Below are 25,231 nucleotides of genomic sequence, written 5' to 3' on the forward strand. Positions count from 1 at the left end.
GAATTTCTTCATCAAAAGCCCAACTGGCTTCGACAGACTTTCGGAAAACAGGTCCACTCTGCATCTTCTTCATCCACACAAAAGGGTTCCATCAAGATAACGATGCTCACCATTTCGAATAAAGTTGCGCGGATCATAAGCTGAACGATTCTTTCAAGCTGTTTTTTCTTCTTTTTCTTTGAAGAAAGCATCATCGATCAATTCGGAGTGAAATGAGAAAATCGGAAAGTAGAAACACAGAGCAGATAGTGGACAGCAGAAGATAACAGAAACACAAATGGTATATTTACACTGTAAATGACTGTTCGGATCGACCCAACAGCAACTTCAACTTGTACAGATTCGCTTCATAAGCCGCTCGCTGAAACTCCGAAACACCTAAATGGAGACACAATGAAAACTTTTCCACAATGGGCTCTCAATTTTTACAATACAAGGGGTGGTGTTGTAGAAAACACAAACAGAATCTGTTCTCTACTCAATGCCACACCCCCTCTGAGCCCTCTCCTAAATAAGACATCCGAACCCCGCTCGTTATTTACTTACACAACACATTTCATTTACACAAATCCCTCGAACATATGTACACTAGACAGAAGGATCTACTTCCTTCACTCTCCGAGAATTTCAAAATTTCCTCTCAATGCTATCAAGTATAGAAAACTTAAGCTCGATTTTCTCCTATGTACCTTCGTTGATTGAATCGGGCTCTTTATGCCAGGGTAGGGATGCTGCAGTTCCTCCGATCCCTGTCCCGGCAATCAAACCCCTCAACTCTCACTGCCGGTTTGCTCCCAAAATTGGTCCGAACACAGCCTCCTTTCCTCGCGGACGAGGAAGGAGACGATGATTGACCTGACGGGACAGGTTGTGGCGACAGCGATGAGGACGAGATGAGCTGCTCATCCCCAAATCGAGCGTCCTGAATTAATGGGTTAGCTACTCTGCTTGGCGGCGACCCGCTATAAAATGGGTGCTGCGAGGCCATTTCTGTACACGAAAATTGTTCAACACCAAAAGAACCCTACAAAAACCAAACATCAGCAAATGGATTAAAAACCATACACATTGGTTCTTTCAAGGCACAATGAATCTGATTAAATTACCGTAATTGCCTAATTAGCATTGAGTTAATTGAACAGATTAAATCTTAACTAATCTAACTGCAGATCTGGAAGTACCTTAGTGAGAATATTGTCTAAAATGTCAGACCCAGCTTTTGAATCACAGAACTCCGCCTGGTGGCTGAAATCAAATGGTACAAAATTAATACAAAACCAACAAAATTTCATAATTCGAATTTCGAAACCCTAAAAAAAGCAAAAATAAACTTTCACAAAACAGAGAGAAATTCGATAATTCGAAATACCCGAAATGCCACCGGAAAGATCTGACGGGATCGTTGAGGAGGCCGAGGCGGCGAGGTTTGGGGCAGACGACGGAGTCTCTGGAGCAAGACCTCATGTCTTCGCATGCTGAGAGAGCACTGCCCTGCTGCATCGCACAGTGATTCATTTTCTCCTCGGTTTAAAACGACGACGTAAAACCTGGTCAAGCAAATAAATTAAAGGAAATAAAAAACTCGAGGGACGATAAATCCAAAAAAAGGAGCATAGTAGATGTAAACTGAACAGATCTGATCTGGAAAAACTGTAACGGAAAATGGATTTTTAACTCGTCCGTAAAATTTGAGGAAGGAGATCTTGAGAAGTCGGACTCCGATTTTCAAAAACGAAGAAAACAAAGAGATTCGAAAACGCCAGATCCGAACACAGAAATCGGAATTACGGAATACTTTGATGGAAACAAGGAAAACCCATTAACTAAAAATAAAAAATAAAAAATCATGGGAGCTTACCTTCTGAGTCTGAGTGAAGAAGTTAGCTGCTGGTTGGAAAAATGGAAGGGAAAATTAGGGGGGAGAGGGAAAGTGTTTGGTTCGTTGGAAAGAAGGTTGACGAGGAAGGGTCTCCATCCAATTTATAGAGCCAAAGGCTCATGAGAAAAAAGAGAGTGAACAAAGAATCGCGTGTTAAATTAATATAAAAATTGAGGAGAGAGGAGAGATTTTGGAAATGGGCTTGGGCAACTGGGAGAGAGAGAGAGAGAGGTGGAAAAGACAAGCGAGGAATATGAGATGGGTAGGGAGTAAATAACTTACATAATACAATACCGTTATACGAATGATGTGACATTCTGTGTTAATAATATTATTTGAGTCGTTTTAAATTCTGTATGGTTTGTGACATTGTTGAAACTGACACGGTTGAGTTTACACTAATTGACAGTATATCTATGACATGTAAGTCCTCAACTCGAGAAACTTTTGAAGTCTGAGTGTACTGAAAGTTGGGTTTAAAAAAATTATGAAAGTACTTAAGACTAACAAAATTATAAAAGTACTTAAATAAAGACAATACTTACGTTCTTGCTAGTTTATAGTGAGCTTAGCCTATTTCTCCACTCTAATAGTGTATATAATATTGCTTTTTTATTAAGGCAATACTTGCATTATGAAAATTTAAGCGTTTGATTATGAAATTTGTGTGGTTAAAATAAGTTTGTCGCAAATGGCGGATAACGTGTTACACTCTATAGGCGGATGAGAGTAGCTTATAAGAAAAAAATTCTCTAAACAAAACTGATTCAATTGCTATAACTTATTATATTCCATCCACGTAATTATCAACAAATTTGATCTAATGGGTTGATGAATTATTACAAATCAGAAGGGTTGAACCAGAACCAGTAGTACCTCTGCTGAAAGGAGTCCGAATAAAGGACTGGCTTCTCTGCCCTCCCAGTTTTTATACTCTCATTCTCTCCTATTTGTATGATTATGGTTAAATCATGTCAACATTTTATATCATTATTTTTTTTTTTTATCTTATTATCTTTATTAAAAATCAATATAAAATATTGATATAATTTACCTGTGATTGTACAAAAATAAGAAGAAATAAGAGTATAAGAACTAGAAGGACAGAAAAGCCGGTCCCCTAATAAATCTCCCTTTTCATTCGTTAAAACAAGTGCGAAGTGCCATGTGCCTCGATTGGCCCTTCGCCAGCTTTGTCAGTGGTTACTGGATGTACTAAAAATCAAGCCTAATCATTTTCCTTCGTATAAAAAATCCAAAGGATTCTTACCCTTCCCGCAGTACAAATTCAACCCAAGGTGAATTTTGTCTTAACCTATCAAATAGGATTACCCTGAGAGGGACTTGAACTTAAATCTTGAACTAGCAAAACACACGATTGTTATCAACTCAATCAATTCTCGTTGGTCAATCTTAAGCTGAATTGACGAAAATATTACATTACCATAAAACGATTACTGCAACCATGAATCAAGGAAGATGATGAAACAATGAGTATTCAAAATAATTAGGGGCTGTTGGTTATCCTCTAGGATCTAGTTTCATTTTTAATGACGAATGTAGCTAAATTACGTAGTTTCCATCTAGTTTAAGAGACAAAAAATTCGATTTGAAAATGGTATATCGTATTTTTAACTTTTGTGTGGTGTGGCCTTGGGACAAAACCTAGGAAGCGATCTGCACCTTGTTCGTTGCGAAAACCTCAATGCCACCGTTACATCCCGGACAACTAGCAGGATGCCATGAAGAGAAGTTGAAACAACTGACATCACTCTATTTGTCCAGGGAGAGGATTTTTTCCCTCCCCTTCCCTCCGCTCCGACCTTCCCCTCCGACCAACGTTATTCCAAAGCAAAACATATAGATGCTTGCCATTCCGAATAAAAGTTTGAAGGAAAGCAGATCAAACCGAACCCACATCCCATCGCTTAGGCATGACGCTATGCGATGGGATGTGGGTTACACAAGATAAACTAAAACCAAATCAAGAAAGGGATATGCAAAGCAATTAATTGTAGCTCATACACAGGCAGAAGATGAACTAAAACACAAATGATTTATTTACACTGTAAACAACAGTTTAGATCGACTAAACAGAATCTTCAATACATACAGATTCGCTTCATAAGCCGCTAGTTTAAACTCCGATACACATACATGGAAACACAATGAAAATTTTCCCACAACAGACTCTACTTTTTACAATACAAGAGGGTGTTGTGAACTTGTGATAGACCACACCACCCCCTTGTAACAACTATTATTTGGTTAACATTCTCATTTACATAATCGACACTGACACATTTCATTTACACAAATCCCTCGCACATATTTACACAATGCAGAAGGATCGTTGAAGTTCTAGCGCTGAAAATTTCAAAATTTCCTCACATGCTATCAAAGTATTGTGGTTGTCTATTCAAACTTTAAGCTCAGTCTTTTTTGCTATGTACCTTCATCGGTTGAATTGGGATCTCATGCCAGGGTAGGGATGCTGCAATTACGTCGATCCCTGTCCAGGCAATCAAACCCCTCGACCCTCACCGCTGGCTTGTTCCCGAAACTGGCCCGAACAAAGCCTCCTTTCCTCGCTGATGATGAAGGAGACGACAAAAGGTCCAATGGGGGAGCGGTTGGCGACAGTGGGGACAATGGGGTGGGTTTCTCATCACCAAATCTAGCATCCTGAATTAATGGGTTAGCTACTCTGCTCGGCGGTGACCCGCAGAAAAATGGGTGCGGCGAGGCTATTTCTGTACATGAAAACGGTTCAACACCAAAAGATCCCTGCAGAAAATCCAAAATGAACAAAATCATTAAGAACCGGATGCTCATCACTTCCCAATTAACCTATTTGAGCATAATTCTTAAATTTAATTATTTTTGTTCAAATAGCAACTCCAGATCCAGAAATTTTTATATACCTTTGGGAGGAGGATGTCCAAAATATCAGACCCTGCTTTCGAATCATAGAGCTCCGCTTGGTGGCTGAAATTCATTCAAATAAAGAATCAAAACCGATACTTCAAACTTGGCATAATTTAAAACCCTAAACAGATACAAATTCGGCGAATTACCCGAGATGCCATCGGAGAGATCTGACGGGATCGTTGTGAGTGACGCTAAGGAGGCCAAAACGGCGAGGTTTGGGACAAACAACCGAGTCTCTTGAACAAGCCCTCATGTCATCGCAAGCTGATAGGGCGTTTCCTTGCTGAATCGCACAGTGATTCATCTCTTCCTCGCTTGGAAACGACGCCGTAAAACCTAATCAAACAAATCGTTAATACGAATTAATATATCCAAAACGTTCTTGATTAGGTCTGAAGTGAACAGATCTGATCTGAAATCAAATAATTTCTCTATAAAATTGCGAATCGCATCGTTTTTGAACAATCAGAAGCAACAAAAAATAAAAAAATAAAATAAAATCAGCAAAAATAAAGAAAAAGACGTAAATACCTGAAGTTGGAGTGAGGAGGTGAGCTGCTTGGCTGCCTGTGTAAGGAAACCCTAATTGTTACAGAGATATCATAACAGAAAGGGAAAGAGGAAGCAAATATTAGGTGAGAGGTAGAAGACGGACGGGAAAGGAAACAAGATCAACAAAAGAGAGCGTCCACCCAATTTATAGAGAAAGAAAGAATCATAAAAAAATAAATATTAAATTCGAATTAAATCGGAGAGAGAAAGAAAGAGGAGGAGAGAGAAAGGGGAAAAGGCCAGAGGCGTGGAGTGGGGCGTGCTAGAAAATAAATTTTTTGTTGTGACGAGAATATAGTTAAAAAATTCTGAATTACCTTAAGTGTTTTTATGTAATTTGTAGAAAATTTTAAGTTATTAATTTTTTAATGAATATATCTCATCATTTATATAATGATACAGTAATGTACCATTCTTATGATGATCACATCGAAAAATCCTCCGTGCCAGAGGAGTGCGAAGACCGACAGAGCCTCTCAGATTTTTATCTTTTCAATTATTCAACGTGGGATTAAATACTATTTCTTTTATTTAAATTCTTTATTACAAATAAAATATCTTTCTTGGGTTGGGGTTGTCAAGTTGTTATTGGTTATTTGGTTTCACGCTGGCGGTGCCTCCCGCGATAATGTGTTCGAGTCCGCTGTGCCCTATTTCCCTTTGCCCACCCCATGACATGCGAACATGATGACACGTGTCCACACGCCTGACATATTTTATTGATATTTTCGTGTAGATAATCTTACAAGTGATTTATAATACGAAAAAATTTAATTATGAACACAATATTCATTGAATCGGTAACAAAAAATCTTAAAGACCAACTCCTCCTTGAGTGAGAAGCCAAGTTCACTCGATTGACAAAATACGAAATTTCAATTTTATCACATTCCATTCCGAAGTTTTAAAATATATATTTTTTAATTGTTTGACTATTTTATGCATCGTTAATTGGTGACGTGGTAAGTAGTGGACTATCTTTTACTCGACTCAAAAGCCACACCTACATCTCATAAACTAATCATACAACTTCGACTTTCACGTAATTTGAAACATGTCTACATCTGTTACGTCATAAACTAAGATCATACAAGTAAACATCCAAAAAAGATAAACTGATGCCATTTTTTTTATATTTTGGTAAAACAACTGATAGGATTTTAATATCTATTGTTCCCTAATTTAGTTACCATACCAATAAAATAGAAGTTGGACTTCGTATTTTGTGACGAACATGATAAGGTGACATTTCCCAATCTTGGTTTAAGACAAAGTAGTGATGGCCATGATTTGCCCACCTTTTGTATCTGACATTGCAATTGGGCGGTAAAATAGCCTCAAATCTAACATCGTTCCCGCCATAAATCCCCAATCCAACTGGTGTCTTTGCCCGCGTTAAAAAAAAAAAACAGCCAAAAGCAAGACTGAATGCCACAAGCAGACAAACTTAACCAAATTTTGAGAACGAGAATGGAAATAATGAAGAATTAGACATTTAAGGTAAAGCAGGGGTAAACGAAATTGAAGATAAAATGAGAGAAAATTAGTTAAGGTGTTTTGAACACGTCAACCAAATACCTATAGATGATCCAGTTAAAATATGCGATTATGAGACAGAGGTTTAGGATAAAAGCGGTAGAAGAAGACTTGAAAATACTTGGTACAAAATCGAGCGCGATAATATTTTATAATTCATACAACCAACCACATTTAATAAAATAAAGCTTTATTGTTGTCGTTGTTCATGCATTGATGAAATACCAAGGAACTGTTGCAGCTTGAATCAAAATTTCAAATTGTCGCATATTCTGAATTGTCGCGGATCATGATCCACGATGTGTATTTGAAAATTGGTTTTTGCACGTTTGGACTTGTTGATGGAACTAAACTCTAATCCTATATATGATACGTGGTAACCATGTGATCAATAGTGTAGCCACACCAAAGGCTACGGTGGGCTGTAGTTCAAAAAGAGTTTGTGGCATATCTGTATATATATTTTAGTGCATAATCTAATATAATAGACAAATGAACTGCAAGAAGAATTATTTTTTAATGAAATTAGCCTGGCGAGTATTTAGCACAACTAGAAATATAAAACTTATCATGGAAATTGTGATGTCATTTTATTCAAGATTAGTCTGCTTTGATTTAGTGGGCTTTATATTTGTTTGAATCAATTTTTTTAAGATTGCCCTTGCATCTACTTTCATTGTTTTGATTTGTGCTAGTTGTGTGATTGTAATTGAGATGTCAAGTTTTTTATCTTCTTCTTGTGTTTGCATCTAAATATATGGAAATTTGATGATTCATTGTAATTTTTGCGGTTTGCAAATGCGAAGATTGTTGAGTTCATGCCAAGTAAACTTAAAGTATACAAATACAGAGTTAATGTGACATCCCACATCGCTCAGGGGAGTGATCCTTATATGTATATTCTCATCCCTACCTAGCATGAGGCATTTTGGGAGCTCACTGGCTTCGGATTCCATTGGAACTCTGAAGTTAAGCGAGTAGCAGCGCGAGAGCATTCCCATGATGGATGACCCATCTGGAAGTTCTCAGTGTGAGTTCTCATAAACAAAACCGTGAGGGCATGGTCGGAGCCCAAAGCGGACAATATCGTGCTACGATGGTGGAATGGGCTCAAGAAGTGATCCACCCCGGGTGGGGATGTGACAATTTGGTATCAAAGCCTAACCCTAGTCGTGGTGTGCCGACAAGGACGTTGGGCCCCTAAGAGGGGTGGATTGTGACATCCCACATCGCTCAGGGAGTGATCCTTATATGTATATTCTCATCTCTACCTAGCACAAGGCATTTTGGGAGCTCATTGGCTTCGGGTTCCATTGGAACTATGAAGTTAAGCGAGTAGCAGCAAGAGCATTCCCAGGATGGGTGACCCATCGAGAAGTTCTCGTGTGAGTTCCCAGAAACAAAACCGTGAGGGCGTGGTTGGAGCTCAAAGCGGACAATATCGTGCTACGGTGGTGGAGCGGGGCCAGGAAGTGATCCACCCTGGGCGAGATGTGACAATTTGGTATCAGAGCCTAACCCTAGTCGTGGTGTGCCGACGAGGACGTCGGGCCCCTAAGGGGGGTGGATTGTGACATCTCACATCGCTCAAGGGAGTGATCATTATATATATATTCTCATCTCTACCTAGCATGAGGCATTTTGGGAGCTCATTGGTTTCGGGTTCCGCTGGAACTATGAAGTTAAGCGAGTAGCGCGTAAGAGCATTCTCAGGATGGGTGACCCATCGGGAAGTTCTCGTGTGAGTTCCTAGAAACAAAACTGTGAGGGCGTGGTTGGAGCCCAAAACGGACAATATCGTGCTACGGTGATGGAGCGGGGGCGAGAAGTGATCCGTCCCGGACCAGGATGTGACACTTAAACTTAAATTTTGCATACAATATGTATGTAGTCGGGAAAAAAAATCATTTGATTTTTAGGTAATTTTTTTTAACTAGCCTACCCATAATAAAAATTTATGACTCCGCAATTGCATGTGATGTGTTTCCTACCGAGGTTACAATGCACGAACGCTCTGTCGACAATTGGCCAACCTAAATTAGTACATGCCATATTCTTCCCTCTCTCCGTTTCTTTTTTTTCTTTTTCGAAGTAGAACAACCCAAATAAAGGTGGAAGTGAGCTGAAGCTTATGACTTTAAGCTACTAATCAAGAGGGGCAAAAGAGGTTGGAGGAGAGGCAGGTGAAAACCAAAATACAAGTAAATAAATAATTATGTGCACGTGATGTGACAATTATGTCATATGGTCATATAAACCCAAATTTCTTTGACTCACCATAACTTTCTTTGTTTGGGTTGGAAATATTTAGGTTTTTTAGCTAAAATAGTCTATGTGATTTGTATAACTCCTCACTTTAGTCTTTGAGATTTGAAATCAATAGAAATGTTCTCTGAGATTGTCCACTATCAATCATTTTGATTCTTAGGTGAAAAATTATGTTAAATATGAATCAAAAGACAAAATTACGCTCAATTTAATAAACAATAGGCCAAAATGATTTGACCAAAATTGAGAGTATTTTTGTCATTTTATTCTTATTTTATGGAGATTTTTCATGCAATGACCAAAACGTTTGATTCTAGACAAACTCAAGAACCAATTCTATTTATTTCAAATCTCAGAGACCAAAATAAGGAGTTATGCAAATCTCAATGATCATCGGCTAAAAAGCCAAATATTTATGGCTTGATTGTGCTTTTACGTTTCTATTTTACCTGTCCACATAGGTTGTGTAAGATGTAGGGTTAGTTCATCGTCAATATATCATAAGTTATTCGATGACTTCACATCACCAGCTTTTACCCAAATTAAACCAAAACTCATAAATATTTACAGCCGTAGGCAATTTTTGAGACTGAAAATAACGCAATTGGCCCCGTTTCTAAAGTGAAACATGAACACAGATGGGTAATGTAGCAGTTGCGACATTGCCTTAATGGGACCACCTTGTAAGGTCGGAATTGCGGAACCTGGGAGGCGGAGCAATTTGACAACTTCCTAATCATGTTATGGAATAGCAATTGGACACGCTATCAATTTCCTAAGATTTTGATCGTGATGCATTTCGATCTCCGGGACCAGAGATTAGAGAGAGAATCATCCATCACATTTTTCTGAATAGCAAATGCTGGTGCGCATTGACATTCGACAGCCATGATTTCCCATGCGGTGTCCAAACTCATGACCCAAATTATTTAATCACTTAAACTTTGGTCGGCATCACCATCATTTTGCCTTAGGTCCCTGCCCTTGCTTTTTAGAGGAAAAATCCAAATCATTTGACAAACTAACGGAAAATTACTCGCATCACGCTCATTTCTCATCATTTGCCAAAGTCAGGCATGACGTATATCTAAATGTTGAGTGAGAGTTGTTTGTACCATGCTTGACCACTCTCAAAATTATCAAGTACTGGTCAACTTCATACCTTGAAGGACTCACTAAAAGGTTCATGCTGAAGCACCTTTGCTGAAGCACGAGAGTTTCCTTCCACACAGGAGGTCAATCATAATATGACGCATGTCAACGTCAAAATAAAGCTCCTAGAGTCCCACATCGAACGCGAACGAAAGTTGAAGACTCTCCTCAACTATAAAACACTATTAATAAGAACTCCTCTACTCCGTGGATGTAGCCAAACATAAGGTGAACCACGTATATCTTGTGTTTGCTTCTCTATCTCTATCCCTTTACATATTATCCTAATCAGATGACCGGAGCAATCGAATGAAGGTCACAAACTTGACACCTTACGTTATTCCAAAGTCTCGCTGATTTTGTGCATCAACAAGAGCAATGCATCACTCAATAATGTCACTAAAGGAGCAAATGAGTTGTATCACAGGCAAATCAAACGCGACGCTGATCAATTTTATTGACTCACAAATAATTTCCTAGCAAGGATGCCAACAAAAGACCTATAGATCACTATGTCACGGCCAATTCAAGGATTGACAAATATTACTTCTCACGTTGTATAACAATAGCCAAACGTTACGCTATAATTCCACATAAGGTAAAATGATAATAACAGGAAAGAAGATTAACATGCCTAAAAAATTGTTACCATGCACTACTTCACCTACAGTCTCGTACAGGCTGACTATGAAGTGGTCTATGCAGATACAGATTCGGTTGCAGCAGCTGCAGCAGCAGCAGCTCGTTTCTTGGCGAAGTATTCATCAGCACGTGCAAGGTTCTTGGCAACTGATGGCTTTACCCACTTCTTCCTACCAGGCAATACAGTGAGGTTGCAGCCAGCAGCCTCAAGTTTCTCCTTCGCTGCTGCTGAGAAGGCACGAGCCTTTATATCCAGCTTCACACTCAGCTCCCCATCACCAAGAATCTAGAAAAAAGAGAGCGGGCAACTTTATTCTTCCACTATGCAAAGATGATTAATGAGCATAGCAAACTGATAATTGCCTAAGTTTTGTGACGTCCGTGTCAAGCTTAGCAATTATCGGGCCACATGAAGCTTGTAGTGGCCCTAATGCTTGTACTACATTTCTGTTATTCTATAGTTTTGCCATTAACTATATCATCCAGATACTTTAATAGTAAAAGACGTATTACAGCTGCTGAATAAGGTAAAAAATAAAAATAAAAAAAACCCTTTTCTACTCAATTTTTACAAATTTACACAGAAAAAACTAACATTTATCAATTGCGCAACTGCCGTATCATACATGTGGATTTGCCAAGTTTTGGCCAGAATGCACGCAGTATGGGAGCCTCTAACCAAAACACAAATTCCAGGAACTAGAAACCAACGAATCAAAAACTGATTCAATATATCACGCAAGCTGATCCAATACTTCTATAATAAAGAATTACGTTTGTTTTTACATTAAGTAACAATTAGATCAACTATATGAAGCAAGATAAACTGTTTCATAATTCCTTTGAGAGAAAACTGTCCAGGCTGAAAGTTCTATACTATCTCTACCAGATACCAAACTACCATTACAAACAAAAGAAACAACAATCTGAAGGAGGAATTTTCGGCTAGAGATTATAACTCTTATGATTTTCCCAAGGCTCACTGTCACATTTAGCTTAGCGCAGCGGCACAACAGAGGCACAGAGGCCAGATTTACAGGGTTTAGGCATGAGAAACAGGCGACATCAGTACGTTAACAACATAAGTTCATCCTCCTCCTAGCCAGAAAAGATGACTAAAAACTAACACTAGGTTAAAGACTCAAGCTTTGTATTATTCATCCATACTTTTATCATATTTGAGCATTCGAACATTAACAAACGGTATGACATCAATCTGATCTTAATCAATAACCACTACATTGTGAAGAGCAGACAATTTAAAGTATTTACCTTCAAAGGGAGTTTCCGCTCTCTTCCGGATGGGTTGATCAAGCCCTTGTTCTTCAAAGTTTGCAACGACACTTCTTCGCCTTCTTGAAACCCCGCGGCTTCTATGTCTTTCAAGTTAACAGGGACATACTTGGGCAGCCCAGCACTCATACCTTGTCAAGAAAACAAAACAAGGTTTGAGCATTGCACGAACAAAAGCCACTGATGCATTTTTTTCACAAACACATGGCGTGCATTCATATGTCAAGAAATAACAGATAAGTTAATGCAATTACCTCCAGCAATTCCCTTCAGTTTGGGAAGTCGACGGTAAAGCGGCATCTGACCGCCTTCAAATCCGGGGCGGACGCCGGGTCCGGACCGAGACTTCTGTCCCCGCATACCGAACCCGCAGCTGTTCCCTTGCCCGGCTGCTATACCTCTTCCCTTTCTCTTGCCCTTTTTTCTGGACCCGGGTTGAGGGCCCAAATTATCCAGCCTGAACCGTACATTGCCGACCGAAGCCCCGACCGTGGACGACGCCGCCTTGTTCACAATCACCAGTGGTCTTCTTTCTGTAGCTCCGGTCACCCTGACGGAGGGAATGCTACACAGTTTTTGCCCCAAGTTTCTCGCATTTCCCTGTAAGATTGAAATTATTAGCAGCTGATTTAGCAAATCCTATCAATAATTAGAGAGAGAGAACCTTGAAAGAAGAAGAAGGGAAGCTGAGAGGTGGGGTTGGTGGAAGAAAGAGCAGGGACGACGCCATGGATAAAACAGGGAGGGAGCTAGCTGGCTGGCAGTTGTTTCACAAACCGATAGGATAAGCTTCTTTTGCATCTTCTTCCTTCTTCTTCTTTTTTTGGATAAAATTGCGCAAATGCCACTAGAGTTTTTGTCTAATTACGGCGTGAACTATTTTTATCTACAAATAATCCCTAAACTCCATGTGTTGTGTTGCAATCTGGTACTCAAATTTCTTAGAGGCCCTCTTTAAGGACATATTCGTCACGTACAAAGTCTCACGAGCTAATAGCTATAGCCAGTATTTAAAATATTGATATAGATGGAAATAGCGATATGTACATATTGATATCGATATGAATTATTTTTGACGAAAATTATGGAAGTTTGCAATGGGGTGGGTATATCAACTCATTTAAATTTAGAGAAAAATTTCTCAAAAAAATTCAAAAGTTCGAAATCTGGAATGGATTTCTGGAAAATTTCTATAATGAATTGATAAATATCGTCGATATTCATTGATTTTCCTATCTTGCTGATATAAGGTGAAGTTTACATTTTACCCCCTTACCATATTGACCTTTGATTTTTCTGAGATTTGGAAGAAAATATCGATAATTTCATAGATATTTTAAACACTGGCTAGAGCATGGTGATCTATTTGAAAAAACTTAAATTACTATTAATATTAAGCTTACCTTTTTTATTGATACGGTTTTTTTCCCCAACGAAGGCCAAAATTTTCTTTCCATTTTCTCTAGAACACTTGTTACGTCAGAACCATGATGGGGTAAAATTATGAGAATGACCTTAAAAAAGATACAATGTGCTTGTCATGTGACATTATTTGACGAAATAAGTAATGTCTTGGGCCTACTATTTCACCTATTGGGCTAAAGGTATCCAACGGGCTGGTATGGGCCTCCGGGTGACGAGATCCCTTCCCGAAATCAGAACGAATGAATTAAAACCCAGAAGCAGTTTTCCATGTTGACTTTCACACTTTGTGGCAAAAAAATCAATTGGCGGCAACCGACATGCAAAGTCGTGCACCACAAAATCTGGAAAATTACATTATTAATCAAAATAACTCAACAAGTCTGCTACAAATACAGTTTACCTAACTTTTTAAAACAAACTGCTTAATTTCCTTTATTTTTGTTTTTCAACTTAATGATTTGGTTTTTGATGGTCAGTATTCATCGTGTTCAGGCCACCAGCCCAAATAAATGAATTAAAAAGCAAGGGAAACGCTTAGGGGACTGTCTTAAATTGAGATTCCCACAGACTTTCTGTCATCTCACAGTTTAACGTCAATTTCTCTGCTAACATTGTAAATTATTGTACCATAAACATAAGCAGGAGCTGCAGATACCCCCCTCTGAAATTGTTGGTGCATGTGCTGTTCCTTTGAGTATGTGTGACTGGACGTCTGGAAATCATGATGAATATACGATTTTCCACTAAATACTGTTAGAAAGTGATAGAGGATGTTTGATACTTTGGCAGAGTAGCGAGTGCATGCAGGACCACCTTATTTGAATTATACAGTTTTGCGGTATTTGGATGCACGGCCGATGCATGCTTGCATGGCCGGACATTGCAAATTTGTATTACCAGTCCAAATGATCGATCTAGACCTATACGTACATAGTGTGGTCCAGGAACCCAACTGACCTGAGTATATAAAACCCACAGAAATTAACCACCGTAGATAACGGTTTTTATCTTCTTTCTTTCCAACTACCATAAATAAGATTAAATTATAGCAAAAAATAATTAAGGGCAACGATCTTCATCCTCCTCTTTTAGTTATCTACAGTTCAAATTGTGTTGTACTTTATGTGCATTACCAGGAGGCGTGCAAGAATTTTCGAAAAGGAGTACTGAAATCATTAGGCTATACTAATTAAAAAGGTTAAAACTTGATTAGATTATACATTCTCATTAAGCACATCTCCTCTTGATCATCGTTTGGTTTGTTAGACTGCGTGCATGCATCTAAGTGGATCTAGTTCGATTTTAGTTAGTTTTTAACTAGACCATTTGTCTAGTGGAAAATGAAGATGATCAACCAAACTAGATACTCCTAAAGACTAAAACAAGACATTGGGTGGAGTTGTGCCCATGCATCCCTACTTGGATCATAAAAATACTAACAATCAAACATTTTCTGTTAGATTTTACCTAATACCCGACATGAATTAGCTTTTATTATCGTTTTTAAGAATGACACTAATGAGTAGTTTCATAGTAGTGTACAAAGATATATATATATATATATATATATAACTACAATATCTAATCTAAACTATATATTAATAGAATCTTCTTTGTTAACCAAAAGATAGTGAAAATATAATTTAATTTTCTACCACAAAACAAAATCATGGCCAGTAAAGTAATTTCACACAAACTAAATTTTACAATTTTTTTAAAGCTTCACCCAAAAGTGATATTAACATCCTCTAATTTTAAAAAATAAAAAATAAAATAAAAACTTCTCTCTTCAATTACACGTTCCTAAACAAAAATAAAAAATATTTTCACACAAAGTGTGAGGCATGTGCTAGTTTATGATTACGTTAAATTAAATGGTCTTCTTTTTTTTTTTTTTGTTGGTAAATAAAGTAAAATGGTCTTGGTATTGTGGTTTTCTAGAGAACATCATTTGTTATATGAGGACAAAATAGTAGAAATTATAACACCCACAAAGGAAGAGAGCATTTGATAATTATTTTGTTTTAAATTTTTTTATCTATGTTTACACTCTTTTTTTTTTAAATTGAAAATCTTCTTTGATAACTTCTTTCAATTTAAAAAAAATGAAAACTTCTCAAAAATCGCTTTCAAGTTTCACAAAATAAAAACGCATTGTCCCCTAAGTCTACAACTAGCAAGAAATGTCTACTACTACTGCATCTAAATAAGACACACTGGCATAGACTAGTGAATAATTTAGAATATTCCCTTGAATAATTGAGTTTTCTTTTTAAAGCATGTTATAAAAGTAGTAGCATAGAGTAGTGAATAATTCGGGTTATGGTATTTTTGAAGAAGATATATCTATATATCTAGAAAAATAAAATATTGAGTTGCCACTCATGTGTTTCTTATATGGAACTCGCCTCTTTCCTAACTTAAGAGCCACGTCCCTCGTCTCAACCAAGCCAAATGACACTTGCACAATACCTAAAGCCTAAAGCCTAAAGCCCTGTCTTCCCTACATTCCGCCACACCACCTCCCCTTTTTAAAGTCACGAGATCAGCTAGCTTTGTTCTTTCATTTTTGTTAATAATTTTATTGTGAGAGAGAGAGAGAGAGAGAGAGAGAAATGAGTCCAAAGGGGTATGGCAGAGAAACTGATAGAGAATTTTCAAAGCTCCTTTTCTTCCACCATCACTCAACTAGCCTCTGAAAAAAAATTGTAATTTCCTAAGATCCGTCTTCCCGTCTGAGAGAAGAGAGAGATACTTCGCCTCACTTTCACAATTTTATTTCTCTCTTTCTCTGTCGGTACCATGTAGGTCTTCCCCCGCACTTTTCTCACCTGCTGCTTGCTTCTCTTCCTCTTCTCTTTAATTTCTCTCCTGCCCTTTTTTAATACCACTTTGTGTGTGTATAGGTCTTCTTTTTTATAAGTTCAACACCAGTACTATTATTACCTGGTTTTTTTTATAAGTCTTATTTATTTTTATTTCTTTTTTTTGGATTTTGAACTTGTATTATTTACTTGTTGTTTTTTATTGCAGGCGACCTGATGAAGGAAACCCACTAGACCTCAACAACTTGCCTGAGGATCATTACGGCAGAGATGGCCAACAATATGCCGACGTCAGCTCCTCCGGTACTACTCAAATATCTGATATCCTACCACCATTCCCCAAACTAAAAAACCGCAAAACCAAATACCCTTAAATTTGCATTATCGATCAACGGGTGCATTTTTCTTGTTTTGTTTTTCTCTTCAAGTCCCCCCCCCCCCCCCTTTTCTTTTTTTTTTTATTTACTTTTAATTCAATAAAAAGGCCATAAATGAAAGGAGATTGGAAGTTTGAATAAATTGATGAGCTTAAAATTTATTCATGATGATTTTTGGTTAGTTAATAAATTAAGTAGGGTTTGAGGTGATTAGGTTGTGTCTTATCGAAGTTGGTTTTTTTTTTATGATTGGGGGGTTTCACATAGTTGCAGGCAGCTACAGAAAAAAGAAAAACGGCGCAAAAGATGGAAATGACGAGAGTGGGAAGGTCTACGAGTGTAGGTTTTGCTCCCTCAAGTTCTGCAAATCCCAGGCCCTCGGGGGACACATGAACCGCCACCGTCAAGGTACTCTCTCCTCATTTCTCTCCTATTCAATTTTAACAAGAAATTCAAAAGCAGCTTTTCAGCAAAGCATAATTTTACATCGTCATCCATGATTCCAGCCATGAAGTGTCCTCGGTCATTTCAGTGTCTTGAGGAAAAGAAAGTTTTTAATTTGATTTGATTGGTTGTTTTCTTTTGCTGAAATTCTTGTTTTGTCAATTAAGGTTCATGTGCTTATTTATTTATTTTTGGTTCTGAATTCCTAGTTATTTATATATTATTATGTGTGATTTGATTTGTGTGTTGGAATGGCCATCAGAAAGGGAGACAGAACAACTAAACCGGGCTCGTCAGTTGGTTTTCAATAACGATAACCTAGCCGCCCCTCCTCCTCACCTTGGGTATGTAATTTTATGCTTTAATTTCTCTTCCTTTTCTTTTAATAAATTAGTTGGTAATGCAATGCAGTGTCCTCTTCTTCTGCAATTAAGATCGAATCTTCTTAATCGTGGTCAAGATGATATGTTTTTGTATAAAAACAAATAAAATAGTTGGTATTTATTTAGTGTGATTTGATTTGTGTGCTGGGTTTGATATTTTATAGATGCTGCCATCCGATTCCGCCAGGAGGGTATCATCATCCGGCTGCTGCAGGTAACAACATTGGTGGTGCTGATCCAACATTACCTCTCAGATTCCCACCAAGAATGTTTTCTGCCTCTTCATCAAACACCCTTATACCACCGCCACTGCCACCGCAGGGAGGTGTACAAGTACAACCCCCTCAACCCTACTTATATCCGTCTCCGTCACGGTCCAGGCCCTTCCCTACTTCTTCGCACTACCCTCATCATCAAGTCAATGACTATTATGTTGGACATGTTCTTATCAACAACACTACTCGCACTCCTTCATACGGGCATCCAAATATGAACTACGGAGTGGCACCGGCGGAGTCCACCAACTACACTTGCATTGGAGCGCCTGTGGGACCAGGAGGCGGTGGAGGTGGAGGTGGAGGTGGTGGTGGTGGTAGTGGTGGTGGTAGAGACGGATCGCTGCACGTGAATCAAGAAGAAGCATTGAATTGGAACAGGAGCTACGCAGGGACTCCTCCTTCGATCAATCGATTTCAACATGGCTCCTAATATTAATTAAAACACTTTCTTTTTTTTGTTTCTTTTTTTGGGTTTTTGTTGAGCGAGTGATAGTCTGAAGCATTATTATTAGGGTCTCTGCCTTGACACGCCACCCAGAACGGACAGATAGAAAGAGAGAGAACTAACAAGAAGACAAATGGGATCATGAGAAAGAGAAAGGAGATGACTGAGCTTTTTTTGGTATTTTTCTACAGGGGGACTGGGGCAGCTTTTGAACTCATCGACACTCTCAGCAACTTTGGCTCCGAGTTGAAATTAAAATGTTGTTGTAACTTATGGGAGGATTTCAACATAGAAATCCGAGTGTGTAATCCACACCAAAAGTCTGAACAGGGGAACTAAAAAAAGGGATTGTGGGACAAGTTAGATTTGAACTGAAAATTCCAACCCCTTTTTAACATTTCGTGTTCGTTTTGCATGCCAATCAATTTTCTTTTATTTTGCTTTCTGTTTCTATTGCTTCCTTCCATTGCCTTTTCCTAGATCATTTAATTTTATATGGTTTCAGCGTTTTGACCACTGGAAAATAGGGTGGGTGTTTCTCTCTCTAGATTTCCTGGTGCAGTGCGTAGTCTCTGATCCACCCCAAAAATTAGGGTCTTCAGATCTCTGGGTCATATATGGTCACAGTGTCACACCATGCTTGGAGTCTAGGGGGCAATGGCCTGTTGAGGAACTCGCAATTCCATCTTGTTTCTGGCTGCAACTTCCCTCACCAGAAACAATTACATTTCTTGTCTGTTCAACTGTACCCCTTCAAACTCCAAAGCATAATCCAGATCCCTGATCCCCGTCATTAACATATATCAAATGGAACTATATATACGCATGAGTGATCAGTTGGTTGCATGTAATCGAAGAAACATTGGTCATGTTTATTGAAATTTTCCCCAATCTTATAAATTATTAGTTGTTTTTCTTAAGAGAAAGTGCTGCTATAACAGCTCACGTTTCTAAGTGAATGCCATTGGAAATACTCCTAAATCGAAATATAGAAATATAGTTCAGAAGCGTGTTAAAAAAAATATAGTAATAGTTGAAATTACTCACTATGCATAAAGTGATCAACATTGCTACCAGAATGGTTAGAGACAATGGAAGAAAAAAATCAGGTAAAGAATCCCCAAAATGGCGACGAAATGGGTGAGGCTATTGAACAATCTACCATTTAGAGCCCTTAGATCCACAATTCACAGACAAAGAAAGTTAATCGAATAGGTTTAACTTTCAATTTAGAAAGTGATATAAGACTAATGGTGAAATCTTTTTTTTTTTTCTTTTCAATTTTAGTTATTTTGCAAAACTTTCAATTTACAAAGTGATAATATTTTTTACTTCAGTATGAGTTTTAGATATGTTACTCATGAAACAAAGTACCAGTTCTCATCTTTTCTTATGTAAGTTTATGTGGCTTCGCTATTCAACGATAATGGTGTAGTTATCAATTCAGATTCGTTGCATATATCGTGTTTTGTGATAGATTTGTATTCATGTCATTTGAAATTTTGTGCATGTGATAGCTATTTAGAACTTTCGGCCCACTACACTAATTTCTTGGTCACTACCCAGTGTTATGTACCCAACTGGCATGTTTTGTTCAAATATTTACTAATTTCATATATACAATTGGTCCGTAATAATTTGAATGGCTTTAGGATAATCGACTTTAAGAGAAAAACAAATAAGAATGATAAATATAGGACTGGATGCATATGCAATCTGAGACATGGACTAATGACTTCAGAAGAAATCTGAACCTGAAACCAATTAAATAATCATGGCGGGTACCTATTATCTCTTAAATTCTGTGTTGATTGAGATTTGCCATGAGGAACACAGAACACTTTACTGCAGCGCTAACCCTAGCTCTGGAGGAAGAAGCAGCTGGCTTAAATATATGGGTGGACCAACCTATTTTTGGGCCAATTGCTGCGGCAGAAGATTTAAGGCGATTAGGGGTTCAGGTGCTTAAAAGTGCAACTTGAAGTGACTGATGAAGATTGGTAGGGAGGAGGCGGGGCACCAGGAGCTACACAAGAGACAGATAGTTGAAGATAGAAGACACCAGAGAAACCAACCCTACCCCTAGCTATATATATAGCTAACCCTAGCTTGTTGCAGGCTCAACTTGCGCGCGCACACACACGTATATATACATATATATATATATATATATGTTATATTTATGTAATAGGTTAAGCTGGACTGCAACCATCTACAGTACTACAGCTAGTTGTTTTTGCCGATAAGAAATCAGATTGTTAACTAATGGAACTACATCTGAGCCCATACTGGGGGGAAAAGGATACTCGCCGGATCATTTTTTTGGAATTCTAAAGATTTTGCGATTGTGACCGTTCATCATACATTGTACGTTTTCGTTAGGTATTATTTATATTTAATTATAAATTATAAATTTTAAAAATGATTTCTAACCGCATAATATACGATGAACGATCACGATGTGATCTCTAGAATTTCAAGGAAAATCTGACGAGGATCCTTTTTCCCATACTGGGTACTCCTAGCAAGCTAGTGTTTAACCCGATTTAGTTCGCAGCTAAAACCTAGCTAGCTGGACCCACAAGCACATATTTATATAACTGAAGATCCTTCAAATTAATTATTTACTTTTTGTTATTTCATTAATTCTATTGCAAGGTTCTGGATCCTAATTAATTAGTTTGATTGTAAATAATCCATCTTCCTTAGCATTTTTTTTTTTAAGTTTACAATAGATAGAGATTAATTTGAAAATGGATATTTAAACATTTGGTATAGTATAATCGTACTTATAATCATTTTCATTTTTCAACTGTTGTTTCTATTTTTTTGAAATTTAAAAACTGAAATCTTGTTTGTAATTACTATTCAATTCACAAATGAAAATTGAAAACTACTTTCTTAAGTTTTCAAATTTTGGTTTTCTGTTTTTATTTATTAATTTTAAAAACAGGTTTCTATTTTCAGTTTTAAAAATATAAATATTGAAAACCAAAAACTAAAAACTAAAAACCGAAATACTTATCAAACGAGGCATTCACTTTGTAGAACAAATCACAAACTAGAGCATAGCTATAACTAGGTCAGACTGGATGATCAAGCACATTCAAATAGTGATCATAAGTAGAGAGACTGGCGCCCTACCACAAATGTTACAAACAAAGATGTACAAAGCTAAGTAACATTTGGTTTCTAATTTGTACGTATCTTTCATTGCATTTGGTATTTATTTTAAATAATTTAGTCAATTAACTGCTAGATATGCAGGAGCAGCAGTTATATATATCAACTATAAACGACAAATGATAAAAAACAAACCTATATTTCTTTTCTTATCAAGAACATAAAATACAAGATATAATTACGAAAACAAAAGAACAAAAATTAGAATAAAAATCACTCAATACAAAATTAGAAATAAAAATCAATCAATCAACTGTACTATATATAAATGCAGTTTCTGAACACAGTTTAGGGTTGCCCTAGTGGTAAGCATACTGATGCTTTTTAATTTAGCCTAAGAAGTGTACTCCTTTGTTATATTTCACTCTTATAAGATGATAATGAAATTGTAATCATCCTTCTAAAAGCATGACTAACTCAATTAATTGTCATAAAAAAATATTCTGGGAAGTGTACTCTCTCTTTCTCAATATTGGTGCGATCCCAAGATATAAATATCTTATGAAGAAAGGTATGAGACTGTATAGCTAGGTTGACAAAGATCCGGGTACGGAGAGAGAAAGAGATGAATCACGGATAATAATTATGAATTTTTGTAAACATATGTAGAAGGCCAATAATTAAGAGAGCAATTTACATGGTGTGTGTATATCATAAAGACGGCGTCGTGTATCAATGAAACAATGACGTTTGAAGAAAAATTACACATGTTTTTATGAAATTTACACGGAAGCTAAAGTAATAGAGTACTCATGGCATGAAAGTTATTTCGACAATAAACTACTCCTAAAAGTTGCATATAAAATTAATAATAGTTACTGTAATAACTTAATACTCGAGAGAGATCAGATTCAGAGGCTGAAACTGAAATACGGGGAGAGAGGTGGAGCGCGCATGCATAAACTACAAAATATATATAGCCTCAGCAAAAGTAGACGGGCTCATTGGATATAGACCCAGCTTTGCTTAATATTTGATCAGCTTTTTACAGTGAATTATTTTGATGTCTCTGTAAGCTAACTGATCCATCACTCGATCAGTTGCTGTATCTTTGTTATCTCCTTTCATTTATTTGGTTTGCTAACAGTCTCTGATCACTTGATCTGATATGATCTGAGATATCTCCCTCTCTTTGTGTATGCGTGTGAGTTCTGTGTACTGTGTGAGCGAAAGAAAGAAAGAAAGAAAGTAAGTAGCTAGCTAGGTTTTTTTTCTCTTTCTTTCAACTACCAAAATACTTTTAACTCGACATACATACCGCTGCCATCAGTTTTTACAAAGAAAGCCGCCTTTAATTAATAGGCAAACGAATTGGACCATTGGTAATTTCTCTTGTTTTTTCTTCTTCAACAATTCTATTGTTAGTTAATACAATTGTCATGATTAGTCACTTTAGCTAATTCTATTTAGCATAATTAAGCTTGTAATTAATCAATTTTAGTTGAATGAGAAAATAGAGTGATCTCCGCAAACTTTAGCTTTTTTTCTCTTCAATTCATGTGAAAGATTTGGATTGTGGTATGAAAAACTCTTTACTACATAGCATGTTAACCACCATAGAAATCTTGCTATTTATAAGAAGTTGTGTTACTCATCCTCATCAGTTGGTTTTGAAGTGAAACTTCCTTTAGTTTCCACTTGAAATTTGTGCTCAATGCATTCTCTCCTTCATGTCACCCTCCTCTCAACCATATCCTTCATTCATTTTCTCACGAATGTAATGTTCCTCTCTCTATAGTGCAAAAAGTTTAAAGTAAAATTTAAAGATGATAATCTAATTATAGTCCAAAGTGAATAGCTGCAACGCAACCATCAAACAGTTTCCACTTGTTTGGTTACTTCGCAATCATCAAGCATCTTGCCCTTGTTATTCCACACGTACCTTCCTAAGGGCATAGGACAGTTGTATGTCGTACTTTTGCATGTGTTGTGTTTAACCATATATTTCAATTTTAGCTCGTTATAACATGAATTAGGATTGGGAGAGACACGTTTTTTATCCCCACTTTGTGATGTATTTCAACGATTCGAACCGTCTATATTTTAGTACATTATTCATAAATCATTTTTATAAAAAATTACACAAATCTAAAATTATTAAGACATCATTTGTAATAAATAAAATGGTTGAATACAATTTGGCAAGAAAAATTAAATTTAATCCAATAATCATATGATTTTTAGATGATCTTTGGTAGATATAATATTTGAGAAAAAATATAAAAGATAAATTGTTGGATCATTAAAATATGTTACGGATGAGTTAGCTGCATCAAAACGTAAGTGAAAATATGTATAAAAATATGCGTCCCCATATCCAACCCTAATATTGACGGATGGGTGCCACCACATTTTTCACACAAGAATTTGACACAAGTTCTGGGCCATTAAATTCGTACGATTTTGTTGAGGTCGAAAGTTATTCATTAACCTTATTTATTTATTTAAATAGTTAAATAAAACTTTTAATTATAAATTTTATTTTCTCTCTTATCTCATTAGTTGTGCGTTACTAATTTTCTCCCCTTACTTATTCCACTCTTTCTTCTCCAATTCCCCTTGTATACGTCGTTCTGCATTTTTTTTTTCATGGATCCACTTAATATAGTCTTGACACTTGGGATTTTAAATTGTAAGATGAAAACGGTTAATATGTCTTCAATCATATCCGGCATCATGAACCAGGATAATCAAGTAGAGTTATTGGCTATATTATTCATATTCAGTTAGGGGTCTGCAATCAACTATTGGCCATAGTCTGCAGAACATAATTTCATTCTTTGCCTTTAATCAATTGTAGTCATAGGCGCTATAGCTGCAAGGCACAAAAGGTTGCTTGGTGAATTAAGATATGACCATAAAGATGTGGAAAAATAAAAAAATAAAATAGAAAAAAAAACTCTGAAAACAAGATAGAAGGGGAGGACGATGGAGAGAAGAATGAATAGTGGTCAAGGTATCTTGTCTCCCTACTCGGATGCTTTTACCAGTTGCCTTAGCATCTGCAGCGTGGTATATTAAATAGAATAGTAAATAGGCCTTCATATGAGCACAAAGGAAGGACGATGAAGAGGATAAGGGAAAAGAAATAATCAAGCAGGAAAAGGGAGGAGAATTATAAATTTTAATTACAAGGTTTTTAGAATTTTGTTCCCTGATACATAATTATTTAAAGAAAGATAATTAATTGGATTAATCAGATTGCATCTCAACCGTTAAAATTGTATAAATCTAATTATTTAGAACTTGTGTATTTTCTTTGGTGTCACAAATCTGCCCAACACACATATATTTGATGAGAAGTATACTAGAAGGTGCAGCTGGGAGGTCTGAAGCAAGCGACCAATGGAAAATGAGGATTTTAAAACGAAGTTCAAGACGAAAACGACTGCTCAGTTCAACAATATCAATGTGGGTTGTTGGTGAAGGTCACGCGGTTGAGCACGGAGGAGGATTCTCTCCCTTCCTAATATTTCTTTCCTTCTCTCTCCTTTTATTTGAACGGTTATGGTTTAGCCACGTCAACATATATCTTATATTAATATTTTTTTAAAACAATAAGACAAAAATCAATATGTGGGAGGAGGGGAGGGAAGGAGAAGGAAATAGGAGGAGAGA

The 25,231-nt window shown here is 37.0% G+C and overlaps 4 protein-coding genes across 7 annotated transcripts; 1 reads left to right on the forward strand and 3 right to left on the reverse strand.

The window, feature by feature from the left end:
- Nucleotides 1-263: 263 nt before the first annotated feature.
- LOC103947606 lies at nt 264-2,015 on the reverse strand. The gene is made up of 4 exons (XM_009358526.2): nt 1,859-2,015; nt 1,370-1,547; nt 1,182-1,245; nt 264-1,024 (listed from the first exon to the last, which is right to left on the reverse strand). Exons 2-4 carry the CDS (start codon nt 1,513-1,515, stop codon nt 713-715), a joined length of 522 nt encoding a protein of 173 aa, XP_009356801.2. The 5' UTR covers nt 1,516-1,547; nt 1,859-2,015; the 3' UTR covers nt 264-712.
- On the forward strand, nt 1,979-18,827 carry LOC103949371 (zinc finger protein JAGGED-like). Of its 4 annotated transcripts, none has more exons than XM_048584870.1 (6): nt 1,979-2,110; nt 16,270-16,386; nt 16,712-16,806; nt 17,148-17,288; nt 17,587-17,668; nt 17,872-18,827. In XM_048584870.1, the coding sequence occupies exons 2-6, from the start codon at nt 16,310-16,312 to the stop codon at nt 18,413-18,415; spliced, it is 939 nt and encodes a 312-aa protein (XP_048440827.1). In that variant the 5' UTR covers nt 1,979-2,110; nt 16,270-16,309; the 3' UTR covers nt 18,416-18,827. The 4 variants fall into 4 exon arrangements, with proteins under 4 accessions (XP_048440827.1, XP_048440828.1, XP_048440829.1 ...); XM_048584871.1 differs by having other exon boundaries at nt 17,154-17,288; XM_048584872.1 differs by lacking the exon at nt 1,979-2,110 and having other exon boundaries at nt 16,270-16,482.
- LOC103947614 lies at nt 3,917-5,566 on the reverse strand. Its single transcript, XM_009358539.2, has 4 exons — nt 5,342-5,566; nt 4,957-5,146; nt 4,804-4,867; nt 3,917-4,666 (listed from the first exon to the last, which is right to left on the reverse strand). Exons 2-4 carry the CDS (start codon nt 5,112-5,114, stop codon nt 4,355-4,357), a joined length of 534 nt encoding a protein of 177 aa, XP_009356814.1. The 5' UTR covers nt 5,115-5,146; nt 5,342-5,566; the 3' UTR covers nt 3,917-4,354.
- Nucleotides 10,834-13,078, reverse strand: LOC103947621 (50S ribosomal protein L15, chloroplastic). Its single transcript, XM_009358547.3, has 4 exons — nt 12,918-13,078; nt 12,508-12,853; nt 12,233-12,384; nt 10,834-11,246 (listed from the first exon to the last, which is right to left on the reverse strand). The coding sequence occupies exons 1-4, from the start codon at nt 12,981-12,983 to the stop codon at nt 11,016-11,018; spliced, it is 795 nt and encodes a 264-aa protein (XP_009356822.3). The 5' UTR covers nt 12,984-13,078; the 3' UTR covers nt 10,834-11,015.
- Nucleotides 18,828-25,231: the final 6,404 nt, after the last annotated feature.

This window comes from the organism of the source record quoted next, unplaced genomic scaffold, assembly GCF_019419815.1.
Source record: "Pyrus x bretschneideri cultivar Hongxiangsu unplaced genomic scaffold, Pyrus_bretschneideri_v1 Contig22, whole genome shotgun sequence".
Lineage (NCBI taxonomy): Eukaryota > Viridiplantae > Streptophyta > Magnoliopsida > Rosales > Rosaceae > Pyrus > Pyrus x bretschneideri.